Source organism: Carcharhinus amblyrhynchos, chromosome 3 (genome assembly GCF_965287045.1).
Source record: "Carcharhinus amblyrhynchos chromosome 3, sCarAmb.v2.hapA, whole genome shotgun sequence".
Taxonomy (NCBI): Eukaryota; Metazoa; Chordata; class Chondrichthyes; order Carcharhiniformes; family Carcharhinidae; genus Carcharhinus; species Carcharhinus amblyrhynchos.
The window spans coordinates 132,932,347-132,959,354 of NC_137326.1; the positions used below are offsets into that span (position 1 = coordinate 132,932,347).

At 45.1% G+C, this 27,008-nt stretch overlaps 1 protein-coding gene across 1 annotated transcript in view; it reads right to left on the reverse strand.

Moving 5' to 3' along the window:
* LOC145341267 (putative G-protein coupled receptor 149) overlaps positions 1–27,008 on the reverse strand; it is a 147,546-nt gene that overhangs the window by 36,371 nt on the left and 84,167 nt on the right. The window contains exon 5 of the mRNA XM_080186192.1: positions 2,040–2,954. Within this exon, the coding sequence (XP_080042318.1) occupies positions 2,040–2,954 (915 nt within the window). The remainder of the gene's footprint in view (positions 1–2,039; positions 2,955–27,008) is intronic.

The following is a 27,008-nucleotide window of genomic DNA, read 5'->3' on the forward strand; positions in this document are numbered from 1 at the left end:
TTGTGTGCAATTCTGGTCCCCACATTATAGGAAGGATGTGGAGGCTTTGGCGAGGGTGCAGAGGAGGTTTACCAGGATGTTGCCTGGGATGGAGGGGAGGCCCTATGAGGAGAGACTGAGGGATTTGAGGTTGTTTTCATTAGAAAGAAGGCGGCTGCGAGGGGACCTTATTGAAACATATAAGATGATCAGAGGTTTGGATAGGGTGGACAGTGGTAGCTTTTTTCCCCGGATGGAGAAAGCTAGCACGAGGGGCATAACTTTAAATTAAGGGGTGGTAGTCATAGGACGGATGTCAGGGGTAGGTTCTTTACCCAGAGGGTGGTGAGGGATTGGAATGCCCTGCCTGCTGCAGTTGTGGATGCACCTAGTCTGGGGGCGTTTAAGAGATCCGTGGATAGGTTTATGGATGGAAAGGGTTTGGTTTAGGTTAGAGGGTCATTGTTTTTTTAACTGGTCGGCGCAACATCGTGGGCCGAAGGGCCTGTTCTGAGCTGTAATGTTCTATGTTCTACGCTCAGTTTGATCTTGGTGTCACTGCCCAATCTGAGCAATAACTGAAGAGTGGTGACCATTGGGAAGTGTATTGGATTTGTGTTAGATTTGTGCAGCAGCAACCAGGCTTTACGGTAAGTTGTGAATGAGTCCCATTGCCTTTCAGAATCATTGTTCCAAACTTAGACTGTTGTGTAATCACTTTCTGGTGTTAACCAAGTGGCAGGCCATGTTGAGAGCACAGTTAGTGACACATACGGTATTGCAGGCTTTATTAATAGAGGCACCAGGGATCTGGGTTCAAGTCCCGGCTTGGATCTCTGTCTGTGCAGAGACTGCATGTACTCCCCGTGTCTGTGTGGGTGCTCCGGCTTCCTCCCACAGTCCACAAGATGTGCTGGTTAGGTGCATTGACAATTCTAAATTCTCCTTCAGTGTATCCAAACAGGCACCGGAGTGTGGTGTCTAGGGGATTTTCACAGTCATTTCATTGCAGTGTTAATGTAAGCCTACTTGTGACACTAACAAATAAGCTTAAAATTTAAACATTGAGTACAAGAGTAAGGAGATCATGTTAAACTTTACAAGGCACCAGTTAGGCCTCATCTGCAGTACTGCATCCGGTACTGGGAGCCAAACTTCAGGAATGATGTGAATGCATTGGAGAGAAAGAGGAGATTCACAAGAAAGATTCCAAGGATAAAGAACTGTAGCCATGAGGATAGAGAAGATGGCTGAGACCTGATAGAGATATTCAAGATCCTTAGGAGTATTTACAGGGTAAATAGTGAGAAACTGTTCCCACTCAAGAAAGCATCAAGAATGAGAAGGCACAGATTCAAAATAATTGATAAAGGAGTAAAGGTGATAGGATGAATTTATTTTTTCACCGAGGGAGTGATTGGAGTCGGGAATGACCTCCCTGAGGAGGCAGTGGAGGCTGGTTCAATCAAAATATTCAAAAGGGAATCTGATTTTTATCTAAATAGAAACAAGGTGCAAGGCTACGGAGTTAAAGCAGGGGAATGGTATGAGATAGAATGCTCTTCCAGACAGCTAGTGAAGACTCCATGGGCTGACTGGCCTCCTTCTCCACTATAAAGATCCTGTTTCTGTGAATTGTGGAGTTAAATCAATCAGATTGAGTGTGGCACAGTAGTCAGCACTGCTGCCTCACAGCACCAGGGACCCGGGTTCAATTCTGGTCTTGGGTCAGTGTCTATGTGGAGTTTGCACACTTTTCCCATGTCTGTGTGGGTTTCCTCTGAGTGCCCCGGTTTCCTCCCACACTCCAAAGATGTGCGGGTTAGGTTGATTGGCCATGCTAGTGTCAGGCTGATTAGCAGGGTAAATAAATGAGATCGGGGGATAGGCCCTGGGTGGGATTGTTGTCAGTACAGACTCAATGGGCCAAATGGCCTCCTTCTGCACTGTAGGGATTCTATTCTACGAATGGTTCACCTCTCCAGAAATACCAGTTTGAGGTAAAGGACGCCTTTGTGTTTTAGGGTTGAACAGGTTATATTTTGATCATTTTCACTCACCATCAGCGGTAGCCACAGGACAACCTTGGTCATGGCTAAGATTAAGGAGAAGCGCTTTTGGGCGAATTCGATGGTTGGGTTCCTGTGCTTGAAGCCGTCGCTTTGACTCTGAGGCGAACTCATCGCATCAGAGGGACTCCTCGCCTCCGAGCTCCAGTTTAAGTCGGTCTGCAGACACCTTAAAGTTCTGTCCACGGGGTTCTCCGAGCCGCTGAGGTTGCTGGAGGGATCGATACCGTCAGTCACTTGCTGGTAAGTGGGATAGAGCTGCTGCCCGGCGGAGCAGAGCAGTTTGTAAGTGAGGGGCACCGAGAAGGTGATGAGGACCACCAGGCAGAGGGAGTATAGACCGAGCAGGAGCGCCACGTACGAGCTCCTGTGGTCGATGAGGCAGCCCCAAGGCGTTGGGATGAAAGCGCCCCAGCCAAATGCAGGGAGGAGGCTCACCAACAGAGCCAGGAGCCACAGGCTGAGCAGGAGCCCAGCCAGGGAGGCAGATCGCCGGCTGCCCTGCTGGAGTCTGGCTCGCCTGCTGGTGTAGTAGTTGTAGGAGACAATCAGTGAAGACTTCAGGGCGCTGGACAGCCCCTGGAGCAGATAGAGGGCGGCGGAGAGGGTGCAGAGGGAGTCGGGCACGGTGCTCCTTGCCCACTGCATGGGCATGAACATCGACAGAGCCACCGCGCACAGGAGGTCATCCACACAGAGCGAGGCCACGGTCAGCACCAGGAAATTCTTGCTCTTGGTCCTCAGCAGGCACCCCAGCGAGTAGAGGCTGCCCAGGAAGATGAGGAGGGCGCAGGCGAGGGTCAGACAAAAGAGGAACACATTCACCGACCTCCCCGAGGCTGGAGAGTCCATCGTGGGACCCCTCACTCCACTGGCAGAGTGGAGAGTGTTCACGGAGGGGGATGATCAGACATGGTTCCCCGGGGCAGAAGGGGACACGACTGTTATCCCTTCAATAAAGCCAGCTCCACACTTCCCATTTGCCTGAACTTGTGTGCACACAAAGCCAGCCTGGCCAGGTCGCTGTCCCTCGCCTGCTGGTGCTGAAATGCTGCTCCACTTGCTTTGTCCTGGACCTTAGTCCTGACTTGAATTCACGGCTCCTGACTCTTCCTCACTGCCCAGTTGCGACCAGTCTGGTAATTTCTTTCCCCGATACAGTCCATGGCCAGTTCGGAAGGATTCATTGAACTCCACATTTACATTGGAGGAGAATGGGGCTGGCGGCGAGGCGACACGCCCAAGCTGCGTCAGCGCCCAATCTACATACAATGCCAGCCCCAGGAATTCTTCCCCTGGTTCCTTACTATTGCACGTGTTTTGTGTGAGGCTGCAGCTCGTTGACATGTCCTTGTTCATGCTTTGTGGAGAGGCTGCTATAGTTACTCGGGCATTAGACCCGCTTCAAAGAGCTGTGCCGATCAAATTTGCGATCAAAGGGAATCACCGGCGCACAGGTGTTATATACGGAAAATGCATTACTTTTTAAACTGCATCGAGAGTGTCACTTGCTCAAGGCGGTTGCCGTGCAATTTAAAAAAGAGTCAGGGCGGTCGCAATCCTTCCTGAAATAAATATTTGCATTCATGTAGAACCTTTCCCATTTCGTCAAACCTTCCAACGCCCTTCATAGCCATTAGAATCCGTATAACTCTTACAGTGCAAAAGGAGGCCATTCGGCCCATCCCGTCTGCACAAACCACATTCCTACCCAGGCCCCATACCCCATGAGTATTTACCCTCCTATAGTCCCCAAGACACTAAAGGGTAATTTAGCATGGCCAATCCACCTTACCCACACATCTTTGGACTGTGGGAAGAAACCACAGCACCCAAAGGAAACCCACGCAAACACAGGGAAAATGTGCAAGCTCTACACAGACAGTGATCCAAGCCAGGGATTGAACCTGGATCACTGGCGCTGTGATGCAGCACTGCTAACTGCTATACCACTGTTCTACCCCAGTGTCTGTCATAGCACCATGGCACAGTGGTTAGCACTGCTGCCTCACAGGTTCAGAAATCCGAGTTCAAACCCTGGTTTGGATCACTGCCGGAGTGGAGTTTGCGCATTCTCCCCATGCCTGGGCGGGTTCCCTCTGGGTGTTCTGGTTTCCTCCCACAATCCCAAGATGTGCAGGTCGGGTGTATTGGCCATGCTAAATTGCCCCATAGTGCCCCAGGATGTGTAGGTTCAAGGGATTAGCGGGGTAAATGTGTGGGATTAAGAGGATAGGGGCTCGCTGGGATTGTTGTTGGTACTGACTTGATGGGCCAAATGGCATCCTTCTGTACTGTAGGGATTTATGATAAGAGAAAAGAAGTGAAAACTCGATGGGCTGAATGGCTTTCTTCTGTACTATGGGGATTCTATGTAAGATAATGGAAGTGAAGGCTTAATGGGCTGAATGGCCTCTTTCTGCACTGTAGGGGATCTATGTGATCTTATACAATGGCAGAAAAAGCACAAAGGACTGGAATTTTTGTTCCTATGTCCCTATGAATTAGTGCCACAATGGTGCATGGAAAGCTCCCACAAACTACAATTCCCAGATAAACTGTTTCTATGGTTAAGTAATAAATATTCTCCCAGGCCTGTAAGGGAGTATGATGGGCTGAAGGACATTTTGCCATGCTATAAAACTCCATGGATGGGATTTTCTGGCCACACACACACACACACACACACACACACCAAGGCTGGAAAATACTGCCTGAGGTAAGCAGACCTTGTCATGGTCCCTGTTCCACCTGCTATGATTCCCATGGCAGATGGGAGTGGAAAATTCCACCCTATGACTTCTTGACTCTAACTTCCCTAATCTTCTTCAAAGCAATGCCATGGAATTTTTTTTTACATTTCTATTTTGGATATCAGAAGTATCTATTCTGGAGAAGATAATTGCAGATAGGTTTTCTTGGTTTTGAATGGTTACGCTAGTTTATGTCGCTTTCTTTTGCTAGCTAGTCTTTTCACGATTATTGTAGCTCGAGGATATATCAATAACAGCCCACTATTGGAGCATATATTGTATGTCTTCTTGTGTCTCCCCCCATTCTTCAGGTCATGGCTGAGCTGAACTCAACCTCAAGTTGACCTCAAACTTATTTTCCCACCCTATCCCTCTATCCCTGCATTCTTCAAGAGTTGAAAGATCTATTACTCTTATACTTTCATGTACTCAATGTATGCGGATTCCCAGTCTGTGGAGGTAAAGAATTCTAAAAATTCACAACCTTTTGAGGAACAAAATTCTTCCTTATCCCAGTCCAAAATGATTGACTCTTTACCCTGAGATCAGGCTAGAAGACTTCCACTACCAGTGGTTAATGGGAGGTTGGGAGTTGGTGTTTGGGAAGGGTTGGTGAATGTGGGAGACATGAGAAATACTCGCCAGAATTCTATTGACCTAACAATCATGGAATCGGAGTGAGGGGCGGACAATGGAAATGTCCATTGATCTCAGGCAGGATCTTCTGGTCTCGGTTCAAGCAAAGCTGTAAAATTCCGTCCACTGTGTCAGCAGACAGCAGGACCAGGTCCACATTTTACTGCCGGCAGCCCATTGAGTGACTGTAACCAGAGCTGCCGTTGCATTCAAGTTGGCTGTTCATCCTCAAGAGTGACTGGGCCAATCAGAAATCCTGCAGCTCAGCAGCACCTCCACTAGTGCTGGGCACTGCTGGTGTTGCACCTAGAGGAAGAGGGGATATCAATAGGTACCTGCCCTTAAAGTAAAGCAAGTGGGGTCTGGGGTCAGTCATGTCGTCTTCAGTGAGGGAAGAGTGATGGTGGCTGAGGGTAGGCTTTACTAATCCTGCCTTGCCACTGAATAGTCCCTCCATCGACTAAAGGGCGTGGAAAAAGGAGCTCCCCTCATACAAGTGCCATTTGGAAGGTAATTTTCAAGTAAAGATGGGAAGAGGATCTTAACTGGCCTCTTAAGTGATTAATTTGGGCATCTTGGACAGGCCATGTGCCATTGTGCCTGCTGCTGGCAAAACAACATGGAGGCATGAAGATATTGGACATCTCACCCAAAGCCTTGACATGCCACTTTCTAGCTTTCCTCTTAGCACATCCCCAAATTGAACAAAGGTATGTTTTGTCTGTACAGCATGCAAGAAATAATATTTTTCACTCTATGCTAATACATGTGATGCTAATAAATCAAATCAAATCAAAGACTTCATGTAGTTCTGGTCCATGTTCCCATGTTTCCTTCAGCATTTAATACATATATTTGCTGATGTTTCATTTTGAGCCATTTAGCAAATAAGGAAGAACCAACATAGCCAATAAAAAATGCAGAAGAGTATTAAAGGACATAAATATTGCATTTATCACAAATTTTAACGCAAGCTGTTAATGCATTATAGGTTGACACAGTATCACTAGTTATTTATTTCCAAAATTATTATTTTTAATATAGAGTAATATTGTGAATGACTCTGATGGGTAATATACTCAGCCACAGAATAGATTGAAAGCAGATGAGAAAATGTGAAGAAGAAAGAATTAGAGAGCAAGAGAGACATAGAGAGGCAGAAAGAGAGAGGTAATATTATTTATTTGCTCAGGACACAGTAGAATCAAAATTGGAGTTTAAAGTTAACTTACTAGTCGCAAGTAAGGCTTACATTAACACTACAATTAAGTTACTGTGAAATTCCCCTAGTTGCCATACTTCGGCACCTGTTCGGGTCAATGCACATCTTTCAGAATGTGGGAGGAAATCAGAGCACCCAGAGGAAACCCATGCAGACAACATGCAAGCAACATGCAAGCTCCACACAAACAGTGGCCCAAACTGAGAATTGAACCCGGGTCCCTGGTGCTATGACACAACAGCGCTAACCACTGTACAACCTTAAAAGAGTGAGAGGTGATTTAATCGATATATATAAGACTGACTGAAATATCATAGAGTAGAATAGAACCACAGAATCTCTACAGTGCAGCAGGAGACCATTTGGCTCATTAAGCCTGCACCGACAACAATCCCACTCAGGTCTTATCCCCCACATATTTATCTGCTAATCCCCTGACACTAAGGGGCAATTTAGCACAGCCAATCAACCTAACTTTGGAGTGTGGGAGAAAGCCAGAGCATCCAGAGGAAACCCACGCTGACACTGGGAGAACATGCAAATTCCACACAGTCACCCAAGATCAGAATTAAACCCAGGTTCCTGGCGCTGTGAGGCCACAGTGCTAACCACTGTACCACCCAGACATAAATATATAAAGTATATAAACAGCCTTGACAAGCTGGATGTGGAAATGATGTTTCCCTTTGTGGGTGAATCCAGTACCATTAGATGCTGTTTTAAAGCTAGCGGTCGACCTTTTAGAACTGAGATAAGCGGAAATCTTTTTCTCGCAGAAGGTTGTGTGGCTTTGGAACTCTCTGCCTCGGAAGGCAGTGGAAGTGGGGGGGTTACTGAATATTTTTAGGGCAGAGGTAGATAGATTCTCATTGGGCAAGGGAATTAAAGGTTATAGGGGGTAGATAGAAATATAGAATTTCAAACATACACACAGAACAGCCATGATCTTATTGAAGGCTCGAGGGGCTGAATGGCCTATTTCTGCTCCTATTTTGCATGTTCGTACATTATCTGATGTGCAGCAAGAATATAAATATTGCAGTCAAATAAAAGGAAATGGAAAGGTGAAGTGCACTGCAAGAGGTGTGTATTTTCACCTGTAGCTCTTACCTTTCAGTCAGAGGTTTGTGGACTCGCTTCAGAGAAAGGAGCATGAAATCTAGGCTGGTAATTTGGGCTGGATTTCACACTCACCTGCCAATGGGTTTGAAAGTAAGAACACATAAAATCGATCAGGTGGCTTTCCTGTTGCTTACCCCTTCCCTCTCCTAAATCTATTTACTATTTGTATGGGACCTATTTGGGTCAATAAGTGGCTCATTAATGGTCATTTCAGAGCTTCTTCCACCAACCCAACCAATATTTCACCCATGGCTATGCGGGGGGTGGGGGGGTTATTGTCATGCATAGGGTGCAGGGGGACCCTTCCTCTGTGGGTTCCCTGGGCCTATTGGTTGCAAAAGCCCCTCCACTAAAGGACATTTATGCCCCTTTAATTGTCCTCCGATCTTTTGAACGTGTCATTTCGCCCTCCCCTCCCACATCCCGCCAACGAGAAACCCAGCACCAGCCTATCGTAAGCTCCCCGGCATGGCAGGACTGCCTGTGGTTCCAGCAGTGGCCTCTAATCCCAGCTGGCACTGTTGGAACTCCAGTGCCATTTGCTATCCAATTGTCTGGCCTGGTGGCACAGTGGTTAACATTGCTGCCTCACAGCATTAGGGAGCCAGGTTCAATGCCGGCCTTAGATGACAATCTGAATGGAGTTGCATTTTCTCCCAGTGTCTGTGTGGGTTTCCGGTTTCCTCCCACAGTTCAAAGATATGCAGATTAGGCAGATTAACCATGCTAAATAGACCCTTAGTGCCCTAGGTTAGGGGCATTAGCGGAGTAAATACGTGGGGTTACAGGGTTAGAGTCTGGGTAGGATCTTCTGTTGGAGAGTTGATGCAAGCCCAATCGGCCAACTGGCCTATCTCTGCACTGTGGGGATTCTATGACTCTCTAAAATTGGACTTCCTCCTGAGATTGGGGCATAAGTCTTAGCTTAAGGCAACTGACACTTCTCCCAGTGTCAGACTGCTGTGGGGAAGCTGTCGGTATCGTGGGTGGGCTTGCTCTGATCTTTTCTTTAGAGAGACAGATACCACAGTACTTGTAAATTCCAGATCTTTGATACCAAAGAACTGCATTGTTTTTAGATGAGACATTAAGCCAAGGCCCAGTCTTTCCTCTTTGGTAAATGTCAGATATCCCTTGGCGCCGTTTCAAAGGGGAGCAGGAGAGTTCTGCCTAATGTCCGAGTCAAAATATCTCTCAATCAAATCCCTAAAACAGATTACCTGGTCGTTATCACATTGCTCCTTGTGGGAATTTGCTGTGTGCAAATCATTTGTTACATTTCCCCCATTGTAACCGTAACTGCATAAATACTTCACCGGCTGCAAAATGCTATGGTCATGAAAGATGCAGATCATTAATTTTCTCCTGGAGAAGGCCCACTTGTATCCATAAATCACCTTTAATACAAGGGGATAAATTTTACTGTTCCGCCCTCCACAGGAATCGGCGCAGGTGAGGAGAGGGCACTGAAAAGGTCCATTGACCTCAGGTGGGATTTTTCGGATTTGCAACAAGCGACACAGGAAAATTGTGCCTCGTAATTTTATACAGCACCTTTGACATAATGAAATGTCCCAAGGTTCTCCAAACGAGTGTTATAGAACAAAGTATGTGTCATTCAGCCATATAAGGAGATAATGGCTCAATGAACAAAGATTGGATAAAGGGATAGGTGAAGAAATGTCTTAAAGGAAGCTTTTGACAAGGTTCCTTATGGTAGACTCATCCAGAAGATTAAGATGGATGGGATTTATGGTAACTTGTCTGCTTGGATTCAGAATTGACTTGCCCATAGAAGTTAGAGAAGTAGTGGTGAAAGGGTGTTTCTCTGGTTGGAAGTCCATGACTTGTGGTGTTCCACAGGCAACCATACTGGGATCTCTACTGTTTGTGATCTAGATAAATGACTTGGATGAAAACATAAATAGACGGGTTAGTAAGTTTGCAGACAACAGAAAGGTAGGTGGTGATGCAGCCAACACAAAGATAGGTATTCCTGTTTCAAATTGAGTTACAATAAAGGCTAACATACATTTGTCTTCTTAATTGCTTGCTGTACCTGCACATTAGCTTTCAGTGACTCAAGAACAAGGACGCCTACGTCCCTTTGTTTAAAGTTTAAAATTTATTTATTAGTGTCATAGATAAGCTTACATCAACACTGCGAAATTCCACACTCCGGTGCCTGTTTGGATATACTGAGGGAGAATTTAGCGTGGCTAATGCACCTAATCAGCACATTTTTTGAACTGTGGGAGGAAACTGGAACACCCAAAGGAAACCCATGCAGACATGGGGAGAATGTGCAGACTCCTCACAGACAGTGACCCAAGCCAAGAATCAAACATGAGTCCCTGGTGTTGTGAGTGCCAACCACTGTGCTGCCGTGCTACCTGATAGGATGGGATGGTGTAGAGGTTGTCAAAGATACAATGGAAGATAGATCAGTTGCAGATATGGGTGGAGAAATGGCAGATGGAGTTTAATCCGGCAACAGTGAGGTGCTCCACTTTAGGAGATCAAATGTTAAGGGCAAGTATACAGTTAATGGCAGGACTCTGAAAACATTGATGAGGAATCTTAGGGTTCAAGTCCATGACAGTGGTGCAGAAGGCCTATGGCATACTTACTTTTATTGGTCGGGGCATTAAGGATAAGAATCGGGATGTCATGTTACAGCTTTATAAACTTTGGTTCGGCTGCACTTAAAGTATTGTATTCAACTCTAGTCACTGCATTACAGGAATGATGTGGAGGCTTTGGAGTGGGTGCAGAAGAATTTTACCAGGATGCTGCCTGGATTAGAGGATATGAGCTATAAGGAGAAGCTGGACAAACTAGCGTTGTTTTCTCTGGAGTGGTAGAGGCTAAGGGGAGACCTGTTAGAAATCTATAAAATTACAGGAAACATAGATAGGGTTGACAGTCAGAATCTTTTTTGCAGAGTTGAAATGTCTAATATTACAGGGCATGCACCTTAAGGTGAGAATTCAAAAAAGATGTGAGGACAAGTTTATTACATAGAGAGTGACAAGTGTCTGGAATGCACTGGTGGTGGAGGCAGATACGACAGGGGCGTTTAAGGGGCTTTTAGATAAGCACATGAATATACAAGAAATAAGGAGATAAGGACCAAGGACAGGCAGAAGGGGTCAGTTTAATTTGGTGTGATGTTCAGCAAAACATTGTGGGCCGGAGGGGCAGTTCCTGCACTGTACTGTTCTATGTTCTAGAAGTAGAGAGATTTAGGGAGTGAATTCCAGACTTCTAGCCTGAAGCAACATTTAATTTGACTTGATTTGATTTATTACTGTCACATTTATTAATATATAGTGAAGAGTAACTTTTCGCACATGCGATGCAGACAAAGCATACCGTACATAGAGAAGGAAATGAGACAATGCTGAATGTAGTGCCACAGTCATAGCTAGGGTGTAGAGAAAGATCAGGTAGGACTATTCAAAATCTGATGACCAGCAGGGAAGAAGCTGTTCTTGAGTCAGTTGGTATGTGCCTTCAGACTTTTGTACCTTTTTCCCGACGGAAGAAGGTGGGAGAGAGTATATGTGGGGTGCATGAGATCCTTGCTTATGCTGGCTGCTTTTCCAAGATAGCAGGAATTGTAGACAGAGTGAATGGATGGGAGACTGGTTTGCGTGATGGATTGGGCTTACTTGTGACCCTTTGTCGTTTCTTGCAGTTTTAGGCAGAGCAGGAGCCACACCAAGCTGTGATGTATCTGGAAAGGATACTTTCTATGGTGAAAGCATAAGGCATAGCAGCCAGTCGAGAACAATTAAAACTAGGGATTCTCAAGAGGCTAACATAAAAATGGAACAGATAACTTGAAGGGTTGTGAGATTACAGAGATAAGGAGGTACGAAACTATACAGGATTTGAGAACCCACATCTCAAATGTGCAGCTGTTATATTATAAGTTTTATTAAAAAAACTTATCTATCTTTTAATGGACTCAAGAGGCCTTAAAGGGCTGCCAAAAAAGTAATCTGACCTTTTGCAACAATAATGCTGTAAATTTTCTGGAAGTTTTCAAGTAGGCGGCAAGTAAATTCATCCAGATATGTGAGGACATTTGAAATTCAATGCACATTTTTCCAGCAAAGGTAAATAGAAACTCATCGACAATAGCTTCCCAGGAGGTGTGAATAACTCACTATCTCACCAAACCTGAAAGAGAGTGAATCATTCAAATTAATGGCTGATACATTTAAAAGATTGTAATCCTCAGCTAACAGGCAATGGATTGTACAATTCTCCCCCCAACATTGGCTAACACAACACCGAATATGGAAGCTTGATTTGACAGCTTGGGATAGCAACCATTTTGAGGTTTGAACTGTAGAATGTCAGGTTTGGAATTTTTCACAGGGAATCCAGAAGATCTCTGGAAGTCAGTTCCAGTCCACAGCTCTTGGCTGAACACACACTGTGACCAGCATGTGAGAGCTCGGTTTCTCACTGCCGCTGGGAGTCACGGAGGAGTTGTTCAGAAATCATCACTGTTCTTTGAGAAAGAAATCCAGACAGCCTTCAAGTGTCGTGTCAGCAAAGCCAGTCAAGCAATTGGGCCTTTACTCATCCTCCAGGAGCACTAACTCGCCCGATGGCACGTTGGCACAATGGTTGGCACTGCTGCCCTACAGTGCCAGGGACCCGGGTTCAACTCCAGTGCTTGGGTCACTGCCCGTGTGGAGTCTGCAAGTTCTCCCGGTGTCTGTGTGGGTTTCCTCTGAATGCTCTGGTTTCCTCCCACAGTCTGAAACACGTATTAGTTAGGTGCGTTGGCCATGCTAAATTCTCCCTCTGTGTACCCAAACAGGTGTCGGAGGGTGGTGAGTAGGGGATTTTCATAGTAACTTCATTACAGTGTTAATGTAAGCCTACTTGTGACCAATAAATAAACTCTAAACGACAAGCACCAACAAGTTCTCCTATTTCTTATGTTCTTATGAAGGCATCACAGCTGCTAAACAAAACCCTTCACTCCAGACAGCCAGTGCTTCAACTTTAAGCTATGAGCTTGCAATGATATCTTAAAGGAGAGAACCGAATTTAATCTTTATAAATCGTTTTTTATTTTTACCTGCTTTTAACTCTCATATCTAATATTTTAGTTAATAATGTTATTACTTTTACTTAAGTAACTTCCAGCAGTAGGTTTATAATAAGTTAACCTTTATCTCGCTTAAGAATAAAGCTTGGTTATTGAGTTATTTTAAATTGAATCACACATAGACTAAATGTGGACTCCAAAGATGTACAGGATAGATGGATTGGCCTTGCTAAATTGCCCCTTAGTGTCAGTGGGATTAACAGGCAAAATACGTGGGGATAGCGGCTAGTTGGGATTGTGGTCGGTGCACATTCAATGGGCTGAATGGCCTCCTTCTGCACTGTAGGGATTCTATGATTCTAAACATACCTAAACTTGTAGCTGACAGGCCATGTTTTGGGGAGGCGATGGCCTAGTGGTATTATCGCTAGACTATTAATCCCGAAACTCAGCTAGTGTTCTGGGCACTTGGGTTTGAATCCCACCACCGCAGATGGTGGAACTTGAATTCAATAAAAATACCTGAAATTACGAATCTAATGATGACCTTGAAACCATTGTCAATTGTCAGAAAAACCCAACTGGTTCACTAATGCCCTTTAGGGAAGGAAATCTGCCACCCTTACCTGGTCTGGCCAACATGTGACTCCAGAGTCACAGTAATACGGTTGACTCTCAGCTGTCCTTGTACAACTAGGGATGAGCAATAAATATTAGCTAGCCAGAGATGCCCATACCCCACAAATAAATAGAAAAAAAAGGATACACCTTTTACACAGTCATGTCACAAGGATGAGAATTTTAAAATTGAAGTGTTATTAGACTGGGAGCTGACTTACATCAGCAAACACAGATGAACTGCACATGATGTGAGTTAGGACATGGGCAGCAGACTGATCTCAATTGAAGGAGGGTCGAATGTAAAAACCCAGCCTGGAGTGTTTGGAATACTCGGGTCTGAAGGTAACCGAGTCAGCTTCAGCAGTGGATAAGCTGAGGTAGGCACATTTAGGTGATGTTAAGGAAGTGAAAACATTGGCCTTAGCGATGGTGCTGGTACATGGTTGGAAACTCATCTCAGGGTCAAAAATAACATCAAGAAGGAGCAAGAGTAAGCCATTCAGTCCCTCAAGCCTTCTCTGCCCTTTTATAACATTGTGGCTGATCTGATTATAACGTCAAAACTGCATCCTACCTTTCCCCAACAACCTACCACTCCACCTCCCCGCTTACCAATTATTTATCCGACCCTGCTTTAAAAATGTTCAAAAACTCTGTTTCCACTATTTTTTCAGGAAAAAAGTTACACAACCCACTGAAAGAAAAAGTATTCAAGTCACCCCTGCCTTAAATGGGTGACCCCTTATTTTTAGTAAGAAGTCTCACAACATCAGATTAAAGTCCAGCAGATTTATTTGGTAGCATGAGCTTTCAGAGCGCTGCTCTTTCATCAGGGGAGTGCAGGATTTGGTTCACAAACAAGGCATCTATGGACACAAACTCAATTACAAGATAATGGTTGGAATGCAAGTCTGAATAGGTAATCCAGTCTTTACAGGTACAGACAATGCGAGTGGTGAGAGGGTTAGAGAAGAGAAGGGTGGACACAATGGTTAAGCACTGCAGCCTCGCAGCACCAGGGACCCAGCTTCGATTCCCGGCTTGGGTTATTCGCTCACCAAAAATCGGTGGCCTGAATTACACAAGAGGCAGAACTATAACTGACCCATACAGCATTGAAACACGCCTGTGGTCAAAACCAGTCAACCATATTTATGCGGCGGCATGGTAGCACAGTGGTTAGCACCGCTGCTTCAGAGCTCCGGGGACCTACGTTCGATTCCCATGCTCGGGTCACTGTCTGTGTGGAGTTTGCACATTCTACTCATGTCTGCGTGGGTTTCCTCTGGATACTCTGGTTTCGTCCCACAGCCCAAAGATGTGTGAGTTAGGCTGATTGGCCATGCTAAGAAATTGCCCTTTAGTGTCCCGGGATGTGTAGGTTAGAGGGGTTAGTGGGTATAATATGTAGGGATGCAGGGGTAGGGTCTGGGTGGGATTGTGTTCGGTGCAGACTCGATGGGCTGAAGGGCCTCTTTCTGCACTGTAGGGTTTCTATGATCTATGATTTTCTATGAATGTTGTTTGCCACTTGTCAGCCCAAGCCTAGATATTGTCCAGGTCTTGCTTCATTTAGAAATGGACTGCTTCAGTTTCTGAGGAGTTGCGAATGGTGCTGAACATTGTACAATCATCAGCGAACATCCCCATTTCTGATCTTATGAGTCATTAATGAAGTAGCTGAAGATTGTAGGGCCTAGGAAACTACCCTGAAGATCTCCTGAAGCTGAGATTGTTGACCTCCAGCCACCACTACCATCTTCCTTTGTGCCAGGTATGACTCAACCTGCAGACTAACCTTTTGTGATTCATGCAGTAGGGCACCCAGATCCCTCTGCACCTCATGGTTCTGCAATCTCGCACCATTTAGATAACATGCTTATTTTTTAATCATCCTGCCAAAATGGACAAATTCACATTTTACCACATGATACTCCATTTGCCAGATATTTACCCACTCAATTTACCTCTCGATATCTTTTTGGAGTCTCCTTAAGTCCTCTTCACAACTTACTTTCTCAACTGTCAGCAAGGCGACAACCATCCTTTCAATTACTTCATCCAAGTCAATCATATAAACTGTAAACGTTTGAGCTCCAGATTTGATCCCTGTGGCATAACCACTCATTACATCTTATCAGCCTGAAAAAGGCCCATTTATGCCCACTCTCTGCTTCTTGTTAGTCAGCCATTCCTCTATCCAAGTCAGTATGTTACCCCCTATAACATTGATGTTGCATTTTATCACATGCCTTCTTGCAATCTAACTACAGTACATCCACTGGTTCCCATTCACCCACAGCACAGTTTACTTCCTCAAAGAATTCCAATGTTAGTTAAACAAGATTTCCCTTTCACAAAACCATGTTGACTCTGTGTGATTTCCTTGAACAGTTGAAAATTGCATCGTTTAGTGTCTCTCAGTTGCCAAGAAGAGGGATGAAATCAGTAACGAGGGATGGAATTTTGAGTAGTATTGAAAACAATAGCTTCAGCCTTCCTTATATAAAAACAAAAGCTAAAGCTCACATCCCTATATAAAACCATAGGAATATAAGATGCAGGAATATATTCAGGCCATTCAGCCCATCGAGTCTGATCCACCATTTAATCATGGCTGATATGATTCTCATCCCCATTCTCCTGCCTTCTCCCCATAGCCCTTGATCCCCTTATTGATCAAGAATCTATGTATCTCTGTCTTAAAGACACTCAGTGATCTGGCCTCCACAGCCCTCTGTGGACAATGAGTTCCACAGATTCACCATCCTCTGGTTAAAAAAATTCCTCCTCATCTCAATTTTAAAGGAGTGCCCCTTCACCCTGAGGTTGTGCCCTCCAGGTCTAGTCTCTCCCACTAGTAGAAACATTCTCTCCAAGTCCGCTCTGTCTGAGCCTCTCAGTATTCTGTATGTTCCAATTAGATCCCCCTTCATCCCTTCTAAACTCCATCGAGTATAGACCCAGAGTCCTCAACCGCACCTCATATGACAAACCCTTCCTTCCTGGGATCATTCTTGAGAACGTCCTTCTTCCAAGGCCAGCACATCCTTCCTTAGGTATGGAGTCCAAAACTGCTCACAATATTCCAAATGGGGTCTCTGAGTGGTATGAAAGTATAGAACACAAAGGAAGATAAATCTTACACAAAATTATTGACCGTAATTTTTGTATATCTCCATTGCTCACTGCACCCCCTGGTAGGGATAAATCTCCAGGGCACTACTCCACAAGAGGTAGAAGTGTGTAAGAACAAGCTGGACAGTTTCGTGTCTGGGAAGTGATTGCTTCATATTGACAATAAAGACCGTGAGTGGAATTTTCTGGCCATTCATGCCAACAAGATTTTCTACTCCCACTGCAGCGAATGGAGCTGAACGCCTCATTCTCCTTCCTCGCCTATAGCGGCAGTGAGGCGTGAACAGTCGGAAAATTCCAGCCCATATTTCTCTATTTGGAATTCTACCACCCGCCAGCCCGCCGTGGGAATCAGAGCAGGAGAGGGATGGACAATGGGAAGGCCCGTCAAGCTCGGGTGGGATTTTCTGGTCTCGGGTCAAGCTAGGCCATAAAATCCCTTCCCTGGACTTATTTCAGTTGTCCAAGGAGTAAGGAGAGGTGTCAAAGGGGAATTTTCCCCTAATTGTTAACACTTTTATTTTCTTGGGTTTCCTGTCCTGCTCAGGTTAAGTGGCTGCACTGAAGGTCATAGATGGGGTTGTGTTAAGGGGATGAGCAGCTTTTAGTCATGATACTCCAACCACCCTTGATATCTGCAAGCTCGATGTATAGGTGGATATTTTATGCTCATTAATTTGATATGTTTATATGATAGAACTCACTCCCTCCCCATTATGAATCCTGCCATAAGAATATAAACTGTCTTTGATTTGATTTATTCTTGTCATATGCACTAGTATACAGTGAAAAGTTTCGTTTCTTGTGCACCATACAGACAAAGCATATCATTCATAGAGAAGGAAAGGAGAGAGTGCAGAATGTGGTGTTACAACTAGGATGTAGAGAAAGATCAACTTAATGTATTTGATTTGATTTATTGTCACGTATTGGGATACAGTAAAAAGTATTGTTTCTTACACGCTATGCAGATAAAGCATACCGTTCATAGAGTACATAGGGGAGAAGGAAAGGAGAGGGTGCAGAATGTTGTGTTACAGTCACAGCTAGGGTGTAGAGAAAGATCAACTTAATGTGAGGTAGGTAAGGCACAAAATGTTGCTGCTAATACTCGCGGGCAAAGAAGGTAGTTCTGAATTTCTGAAACAGGTTTTCTATTTACTGAACCCCTGCTATTATTTGCTTTTTGATTTTGCTTTCCTTCTCTGTGTATTGTGGATGGATTAACGTGGATGGGTTTTTATGGAAGGTGTGTCACACTCTTGAGAGAAGCAATTAAAACGTTAACACGACTGCCAATTCCCTTTCCGCTGTATTGTTTGTGGCTCCAGTTATAATCTAACAATGTCTTCATGCTGAGAGTGACCTTGGTATCGCAAAAGGTGGAATGAATACGTCAATAAAAAAGATCCTGTTTCAAAAGCTGCTTGACATACTCAAATCTAAAGGTGCACCCACAGTGACAGTTGGCAGATCATTTTGACATAGTGCCCTCTTGTGAAATGATCGTCAGTTGGCAATCTGTTTTAAAACTCCTCCAATTTTGATTTCCATTGAACCAAAGCATCATAGAATCCAGACAGTGCAGGAGGAGGCCATTCAGCCCATCGAGCCTGCACCAACCACAATCCCACCCAGACCCTATTCCCATAACTTACACTGCTAATCCCCCTGACACTAAGAGACAATTTATCATGGCCAATCAACCTAACCGACACATGGGAGGAAACCAGAGCCCCCGGAGGAAACCCACGCAGACATGGGGAGGACATGCAAACTCCACACAGGCAGTCACCTGAGGCCGGAATTGAACTTGGGTCCCTGGCACTGTGAGGTTAACACTGTGTCACTGTGCTGCCCATTGAATCAATCCCAGGTTGCAATCTCAACAATAAGCTACCTGCTTCTGTAACTTCTTATGCTTATATTGTTGACTTAGCTTCTCATGTTAAAACATTTAAATTGCTACCGCTAGTTTTGCTTTATGACTTATTAGTGTCACAAAACTTACATTAACACTGCAATGAAGTTACTGTGAAAAATCCCCTTGTCGCCACACTCCGGCACCTGTCCGGGTAGACTGAGGGAGAATGTAGCGTGGCCAATGCACCTAACCAACGCATCTTTCAAACTGTGGGAAGAAACCAGAGCATCTGAACGAAACCCATGCAGACATGGGGAGAATGTGCAGATTCCGCACAGGCAGTGACCCAAGCCAGGAATCGAACCTGGGTCCCTGGCACCGTGGAAGCAGCTGTGCTAATGAATGTGCCACCATGCAGTGAACAGCATAGAGTCCTTTCAGAGGATCCTAGATAAAAATGTGACATGGCAGAATAGAAGAATATGGTAGAGAGGCGCAGTGATTCAAAGAATCCCTACAACGCAGGAGACCAGTTCGTCCAACAAGTCCACACTCACTCTCCGAACCTGGCTCACTGGCGCTGTGACGTAGCTTCACAGAATCATAGAATCTCTACAGTGCAGAAGGAGGCCATTCGGCCCATCATGACCACAATCCAACCCAGCCCCTATTCCCATAACATCACATACTGACCCTGATACCAGATGTAGCCAATGAACATAACTTGCACATTTTTAGGCTGTGGGAGGAAATCAGAGCACTCGGAGCAAACCCACGCAGAGCCGGGGAGAATGTGTAAACTCCACACAGACAGTGATCCGAGGTTAGAATTGAACCCAGGTCCCTGGCGCTGTGGGGTGGCAGTGCTAACCACTGTGCCACCATGCTGTCCTAGATCCTAATACAAATGTACAAAGTAGAAGCAGGAGTAGGCCATTCAGCCCTATGTTCCTACTCTGGCATTCAATCACCTTAACTGCACTTTCCTGACAATGCCCAATAACCTCCCCTTGCTTATCAAGCGTCTATCCACTTCTCTGTCTGAAAAACATCGAGTGGAGGATTGTTAGTGTAAACATAAAAACAATCGGTGGTGTTGTGGATGGTCTGGAAGGATGGAAAAAGTTGCAGCAGGACATAGATAGGATGCAGGACTGGGCGGAGAAGTGGCAGATGGACTTCAACGCGGATAAATGTGTAGTCGTCCATTTTGGCAGAACCAACGGGATGAACGAGTACACTATCAAGGGCAGAAGTCTGAGTAGTGTTGAAGAGCAGAAGGATCTAGGGATCCGGGTCCACAGGACTCTTAAATTGGCCTCGCAGGTGGAGGAGGTGGTCAAGAAGGCGTATGGTGTACTGGCCTTCATTAATCGAGGGATTGAGTTTAGGAGTCGGGAGGTAATGCTGCAACTTTATAAGACCCTTGTCAGGCCTCATTTAGAGTATTGTGCGCAGTTCTGGTCGCCTCACTATAGGAAAGATGTAGAAGCTATTGAGAGGGTACAGAGGAGATTTACAAGGATGTTGCCTGGACTGGGAGGCATGCCTTATGAAGTTAGGTTGAGGGAGCTGGGACTCTTTTCCCTGGAGAGACGAAGGTTGAGAGGCGACCTGATAGAAGTTTACAAAATGTTGAGAGGAATAGATAGGGTGGACTCTCAGAGGCTATTTCCCCGGGTTGAAATGGTTGCTACGAGAGGACACAGATTTAAGGTGCAAGGAGGGAAGTTCAGAAGTGATGTTAGGGGTAAGTTTTTCACTCAGAGGGTGGTGAGTGAATGGAATAGGCTGTCGTCAGTGGTGGTGGAGGCGAACTCGCTGGGGTCTTTTAAAAGACTTCTGGATGAGTATATGGGGTTTAATGAGATTGAGGGTTATAGATAGGTCTGTAGGTTGGTAGGTGTTGATGTGATCGGCGCAACTCGTGGGCCGAAGGGCCTGTTTGTGCTGTAGTGTTCTATGTTCCATGTTCTATGTTCTATGTTCTATCTCAGCCACCTTCTTCCATCGGGAAAAAGACACCTACCAACAAATTCAAGATCAGCTTCTTCCCTGCTGCCATCAGACTCTTAATTGGACCTACCGTATATTAAGCTGATCTTTTTCTCCACTCTAGCTGTGACTGTAACACTGCATTCTGCACCCTCTCCTTTCCTTCTCTGTGTATGGTATGCTTTGTCTGTGTAGTGCGCAAGAAACAATACTTCTCACTGTATACCAATATGTGGGTGGTGACACAGCTCAGTGGTAGAGCAAGTGCTTTGGCAGCAAGGGCGACACGGTAGCACAGTGGTTAGCACTGCTGCTTCACAGCTCCAGGGGCTTGTGTTCGATTCCCGGCTAGGGTCACTGTGTGGAGTTTGCACATTCTCCTCCTGTCTGCATGGGTTTCCTCTGGGTGCTCTGGTTTTCTCCCACAGCCCAAAGATGTGTAGGTTAGGTTGATTGGCCATGCTAAAATTGCCCTTTACTGTCCTGGGATGCATATGTTAGAGGGATTAATGGGTAAATATGTAGGGATACGGCGGTGGGCCTGGGTGGGATTGTGGTCAGCACAGATTCAATGGGCCAAATGGCCTTTTTCTGCATGGTAGGGTTTCTATGATGTGACAGTAATAAATCAAACCAAATTTTGTCTAAATCTACCTTATATTAAGTTGAAACAAAAACAGAAAATGCTGAAAAATCTCAGCAGGTCTGACAGCATCTGTGGGCAGAGAATGGAGCCAATGTTTCAAGTCTAGACGCTCCTTTGTCAGGGTTAGACTCGAAATGTTGGCTCTATTCTCTCCCCACAGATGCTGTCAGACCTGCTGAGATTTTCCAGCATTTTCTGTCTTTGTTTCAGATTCCAACATCCACAGAATTTTACATTTATATTATTATTGTCACATGTATTGGGATACAGTGAAAAGTATTGTTTCTTGCGCGCAGTACAAAGCATACCGTACTTAGAGTACAAAGGGGAGATGGGAAGGGCAGAGTGCAGAATGTAGTGTTACGGTCATAGCTAGGGTGTAGAGAAAGATCAACTTTCTCCACACCCTCGCTATGACTATAACACTACATTCTGCACTCCCCTCCTCCCCTATGTACTCTAAGTACGGTATGCTTCGTATAGCGCGCAAGAAACAATACTTTTCACTATGTCCCAATACATGCAACAATAATAAATCAAACCAAAAAACTAATCTGTTAATGTTGATCTTGACCTTCTAGGCAAAAACTGGTGAGAAACCTCAAGCACTTCTTTGGTAAGGAGGTATGATTTGTAAGGTGTCCTTGATAGGTTTCTTGTGTCAGGATGCTGACGTCTGTGTTCTTATAATGTTAGAAGTCTCACAACACCATATAATTGTAAGTTTTATAATACTGTGATGCATTTGCTCTGTCTGTACAACTTCAGGTGACACTCCATCCTTCAGCTTCTTTTGAAAGCAGATCGACATTTAAACAACAAGAAAACCACAAGGCCCAGTGACCTCAGATTTCTTTTCTCTTCTGTCCGAAAGACCAATCTTGGTGTAGTGACTGAGAGAGAGGGTACTGGCATTGCACAGGTGAAGGAAAGTGGGTTGAAACTCTACATTGTGAATATACTCTGACCTGACATCCACTTGTTCCACCAGGAAATGTAACGTAACAAACAGGAGTCTAGAAGCTTCACTCCTTTTCTCTGGAGAGGGATAGGGAGGTGGAGGGTATGATGGAGCACATAGTGAGCTCCCTACCACCATTAACACAGCACCAACCAGCATCTTCCTTCTCTTTCAGATTTATCTCCTTAATGTAGCTTTGAAGCCAACAACTCTCAGGAGGTTACCAACAGAACCAATTGGGTGCCTGGCACAAGTACAATGAGTTAAATGACATGCTACTATGTTGTTTCTCTTATTGCGGATAGTGGTCACAGGTCATCTGCTTCCATAGTGAGTTTTTCCTGGAACAGGTTACTTGTCTGAAACTTGAGGGGTGCCACTCCCCTCCCAGCATAGCTGACCAGGAGTCTCCCTCACTCTTAACGCCAGCCATCAGCACGTTTTGGAAGGATTTTGCAGGTTGATATTCACCCTGTTGGCTGTGTTATGAATGCACCTTCCTTGGCCATCGAGTACTGGGGTGGGATTCATACCCAGAGCTCCTGGTTCAGAGGCAGGTACATTACCCACTGCACCACAAGAATGCCTGCCTACTATGCTGAAGATCCCATGATTCCAACAATTGTTTTTTCCAGAATTCAAGCCCAGTGATAGATTGTAATTCGGACCCTAAAACACTTCTCATCCACGTTAAATTGTGTGGTCTTTATAACCTAAAATTGAATGTTTTTCAGACTTTTCTGTGATGTGGACAGAATCCCAGGATACTCTACTCTTTACTTTAATACTCCAATGACTCTATATAAGTGGCAGAGTGATGAGATGGCACAGTGGCACAGTGGTTAGCACTGCTGCCTCACAACATCAGGGATCTGGGTTCAACTCCGGCCTCATGTCACTGTTTGTGTGGAGTTTGCATGTTCTCCCCGCCTCTGCATGGGTTTCCTCCATGTGGCCTGGTTTCTTCCCACAGTCCAAAGGTGTGTGGATTAGTGATTTGGCCATGCTAAATTAACCCTGGGTGATTAGCAGAGTAAATAAAAGGGGTTACATGAATAGGGCCTGGGTAGGATTGTGGTCGATGAAGACTCGATGGGCTGAATGGCCTCCTTCTGCACTGTAGGAATTCTAAAAACAATTGTGGCACACTTTCATGGACCCTGCTTCACATCAACAACAATTTTAACAGCATCTTCAACAGAAAAATAAGCAACATTCGCAGAGAACACATGAAAATACAGGGAAGACAGCAGCAGATTTGTGCACAGCATGCTCCCATAAGGAACAATGTGATCATGAGCAGATAATCCTCTGTATAGGTGTGTGAGATGTACTCATCTGCCCATAGAAGCTTCCTGGATTGTAAAGTGTTTCACTCCATGAATGTCCAACTGCTGTGTGTCCATCATGCAAACCAACCTCCCATCCACTGACTCTGTCTACACATCCTGCTGCCGTGGCAAAGCAGCCAGCATAATTAAGGACCCTACGCACCCCGGACCTTCTCTCTTCCATCGAGAAAAAAAATACAAAAATTTGAGGTCACGTACCAACCGACTCAAGATCAGCTTCTTCCCTGCTGCATCAGACTTTTGAATGGACCTACATTGCATTAAGTTGATCTTTCTTTACACCCTAGCTATGACTTTAACGCTACATTCTACGTTCTCTTGTTCCCTTCTCTATGAACAGCATCCTTTGTCTGTATAACATGCAAGAAACAATACTTTTCACTGTATGTTAATACATGTAACAATAATAAATCAAATCAAATCAAATCAAAAAACTGACACCAACTCTATTTCCCCGACCCCACTGTGCCCACTGTTGAAGACCCTGATGTCATACACTCTCAAAGAGTGAAAGGCTTGCCTTGACACCATGTGAGACGTACTCATCTGGCCTTGGAAACTCCCTGGTACAGAGAACTGCAATTGTAAAGTGTGACACTCCGTGAATATACAAACTGCTGTGTGCCCACAAGGGAAGATTAACACAGGTCAGTGCTTGGTTCCCAGGAGCCTGTCATGATACATGTATCTTGTGTTAAAACTCATGGCTCCCAGAGCATTCTAAAGCCCCCTGTTGATGGATCCTCAGTGACGAAGCCTATTTTCTGTTTACATGGCTGATGCCAGTAAAGCTTCCCCAGCATGAGGAAGAACAATGCTACAATCAAATTCATACATCCATCCACCAGAGCCATTATAAGGCATGGTATTGGTCTTCTGAAAATGCATGTCTGCTGCTTTTATTGGTTTGAAGAGGCTCTATAATATCATAGAACCTAGAGGCTCTACAGGGCAGAAGAACGGTGCCATTTGGCCCATCGCGTCTATACCAACAGTAATCGTACACAGAACTCACCCCTATATTTACCCAGCTAGTCCCCTTAATACTAAACGCAATTTATCATGGCCAATCAACCTAACCTGCATGTCTTTGGATTGTGGGAGGAAACCGAAGCATCCAAAAGGAAACCCACGCAGACACGGGGAGAACAGACAGGCAGTGACCCAAGGCCGGAATTGAACCTGAGTCCCTGGTGCTGGGAGGGAGCAGGGCTAGCCACTGTGCCACCATGCTGCCCATATGCACCCGAGAGGGTGTGATGAATGGTAGTGGTCCGCAGGGCAATGCACAACCCACAATGTGGTGTGGATGGATGAACACAAGGAGCATGGAGCATGAGGAGGAGGCTGTAAATTCAAATGAGCCTTTCATGGAGGGACATGGGAGGGATGCCAGGGACAACCTGATCTACAAAAGGTTCACACAACAGTGATGCTTCTGCATGGCCATCACTCCATCACCAGACCTCCATTGCCTCACTGCAGTATAAACCCAGCCCTGCTATCCTCCTGTGATGGGTAACGTATAAACCTGTATCCTCTACAACTGAGAATAATACGGAGAGTACTGCTACCAAGGGGGTATATGGCCATCACATAAGAGTCTATCTTGTCCAGTTAGTCTGATCCAACACCATGTTTGAGGTGCTCCGAATGCAGCAACACGTGAGAGCCAATGGGGTAAGTATATGCTGGATTGCACAGATAGGGATGGGAGAGGGGTAGCTGTGCTCGATCCATAAGCCATTTTCCACAGAAAGATCATCACTGTAATGAACATTTCATAAAAAATGTATTAAAATGCAACACTTTCAGGAATGATGTCTGTGCCCTGAGCTCTTTCACAGTCACATTGTGAGAAACATGGAGGGGGAGCCATGGCTGTTACGTGTGATACAGTGGCAGGCTCCAACAAGTCTCAATAATTGCAAATGATTCAGAAAACAAATTATATTGTGCTTATTTTAACAAGTGAGGCAGACAGGGAAAAGGACACCGATGCCACCTTAGTGCTCACACTTCTTAAATTTTCTTTTGCCAACACAAGGTCTGGGGACGAACCCACACCACCTGCAGAGGTGGGGGCAGTTAACTCAGTATCATGCCCCGGTGTCTTTGTTGGGTTGGCAGGTATCCTCTGGAGGATTGGAGCCTTGAACGTTCCATTTTACTGGGGTCTTCCTACCCCCTAAGCTTTGCCTGCTGGCACTGTTGGGTCAATAGCAGAGGGGATAAGGAGATTCCATGGACAAGGAGGGGTGGTGGTGCGGTTCCTGAGAGGAAGGCCCTAGAATGGCTGGCCCATGCTTCTCCACTATGTGGTGTCTCCTGAATAGGCATAAAGAAGACAACTGGTATGTTGGCCTTCATAACAAGAGGATTTGCGTTTAGGGTGTTTTGTTACAATTGTATAGGGCATTGGTGAGGCTACACCTTTTGATCTGATTTCATTTAGTATTGTCACATGTATTAACATACAGTAAAAAGTATTGTTTCTTGCACACGGTACAGATCAAGCATACCATTCATAGAGAAGGAAACGAGAGACTGCAGAATGTAGTGTTACAGTCACAGCTAGGATGTAGAGAAAGGTCAACTTAATGCAAGGTAGGTCCATTCAAAAGTCTGACAGCAGCAGGGGAGAAGCTGTTCTTGAGTCGGTTGGTACGTGAGCTCAGGCTTTCGTACCTTTTTCCCGACTGAAGAAAGTGGAAGAGAGAATGTCCAGGGTGCGTGGGGTCCTTAATCATGCTGGCTGCTTTGCTGAGGCAGTGGGAAGTGTGGACAGAGTCAGTAAATGGGAGGCTGGTTTGCGTGATAGATTGGGCTACATTCACAACCTTTTGTAGTTCCTTGCGGTCTTGTGCAGAGGTAGATGGTGACGTTTAAGACTTAACTGGAAAAAAAAATAAACAGTCGGGGAATAGAGGGATACCGACGGCTGGTCTAGATTGGCAACATGATCAGTGCAGGCTTGGAGGGCCGAAGGGCCTGTTCCTGTGCTGTACTATTCTTGGTTCTTCCTTCTTGGCGTACAGTTCTGATTGCATCGGGAAAGGCACGCTGTGTCATCTCACATGTTTCAGTCTCAAACCTGGCAATATAATTACAAATAAAGTGAGTGAAACAAGTACTTACAGGGAAAAAGAATCCTACTGGATTTCAAGCTTTCACTCATTAATATTTTCAGTAAGTCCTGTGCTTTCTTGAAATTAAATCTCCAGGTTCTGGGCACCAATCTTATTCACGGGTAGTGCAGAAAATATGGTCACACTCACATGACTGATTAAATGTGAAAAGAAAGTTAATTTGCCAAAACATACTTACCTGTTAACCTCCTGCCTAAAGTAGATGGCAGCTTACCATCACCTTCTCAAGGACAATTAGTGCTGGGCAAGAAATGCTGGTGGCCATTATAAGAAGAGTGTTTAGCTTAGTGCATAAGCTATTGATTTCTCACTAGAGAGATGCCAATATTGCATTCATGTCGAGACTATGAATATGGAGATGAGCATTCTTTTTGATGTCAGTCCTTATGCTTCCCGTTGTTGTAAATTGGTCTCAGAAGACATTCCC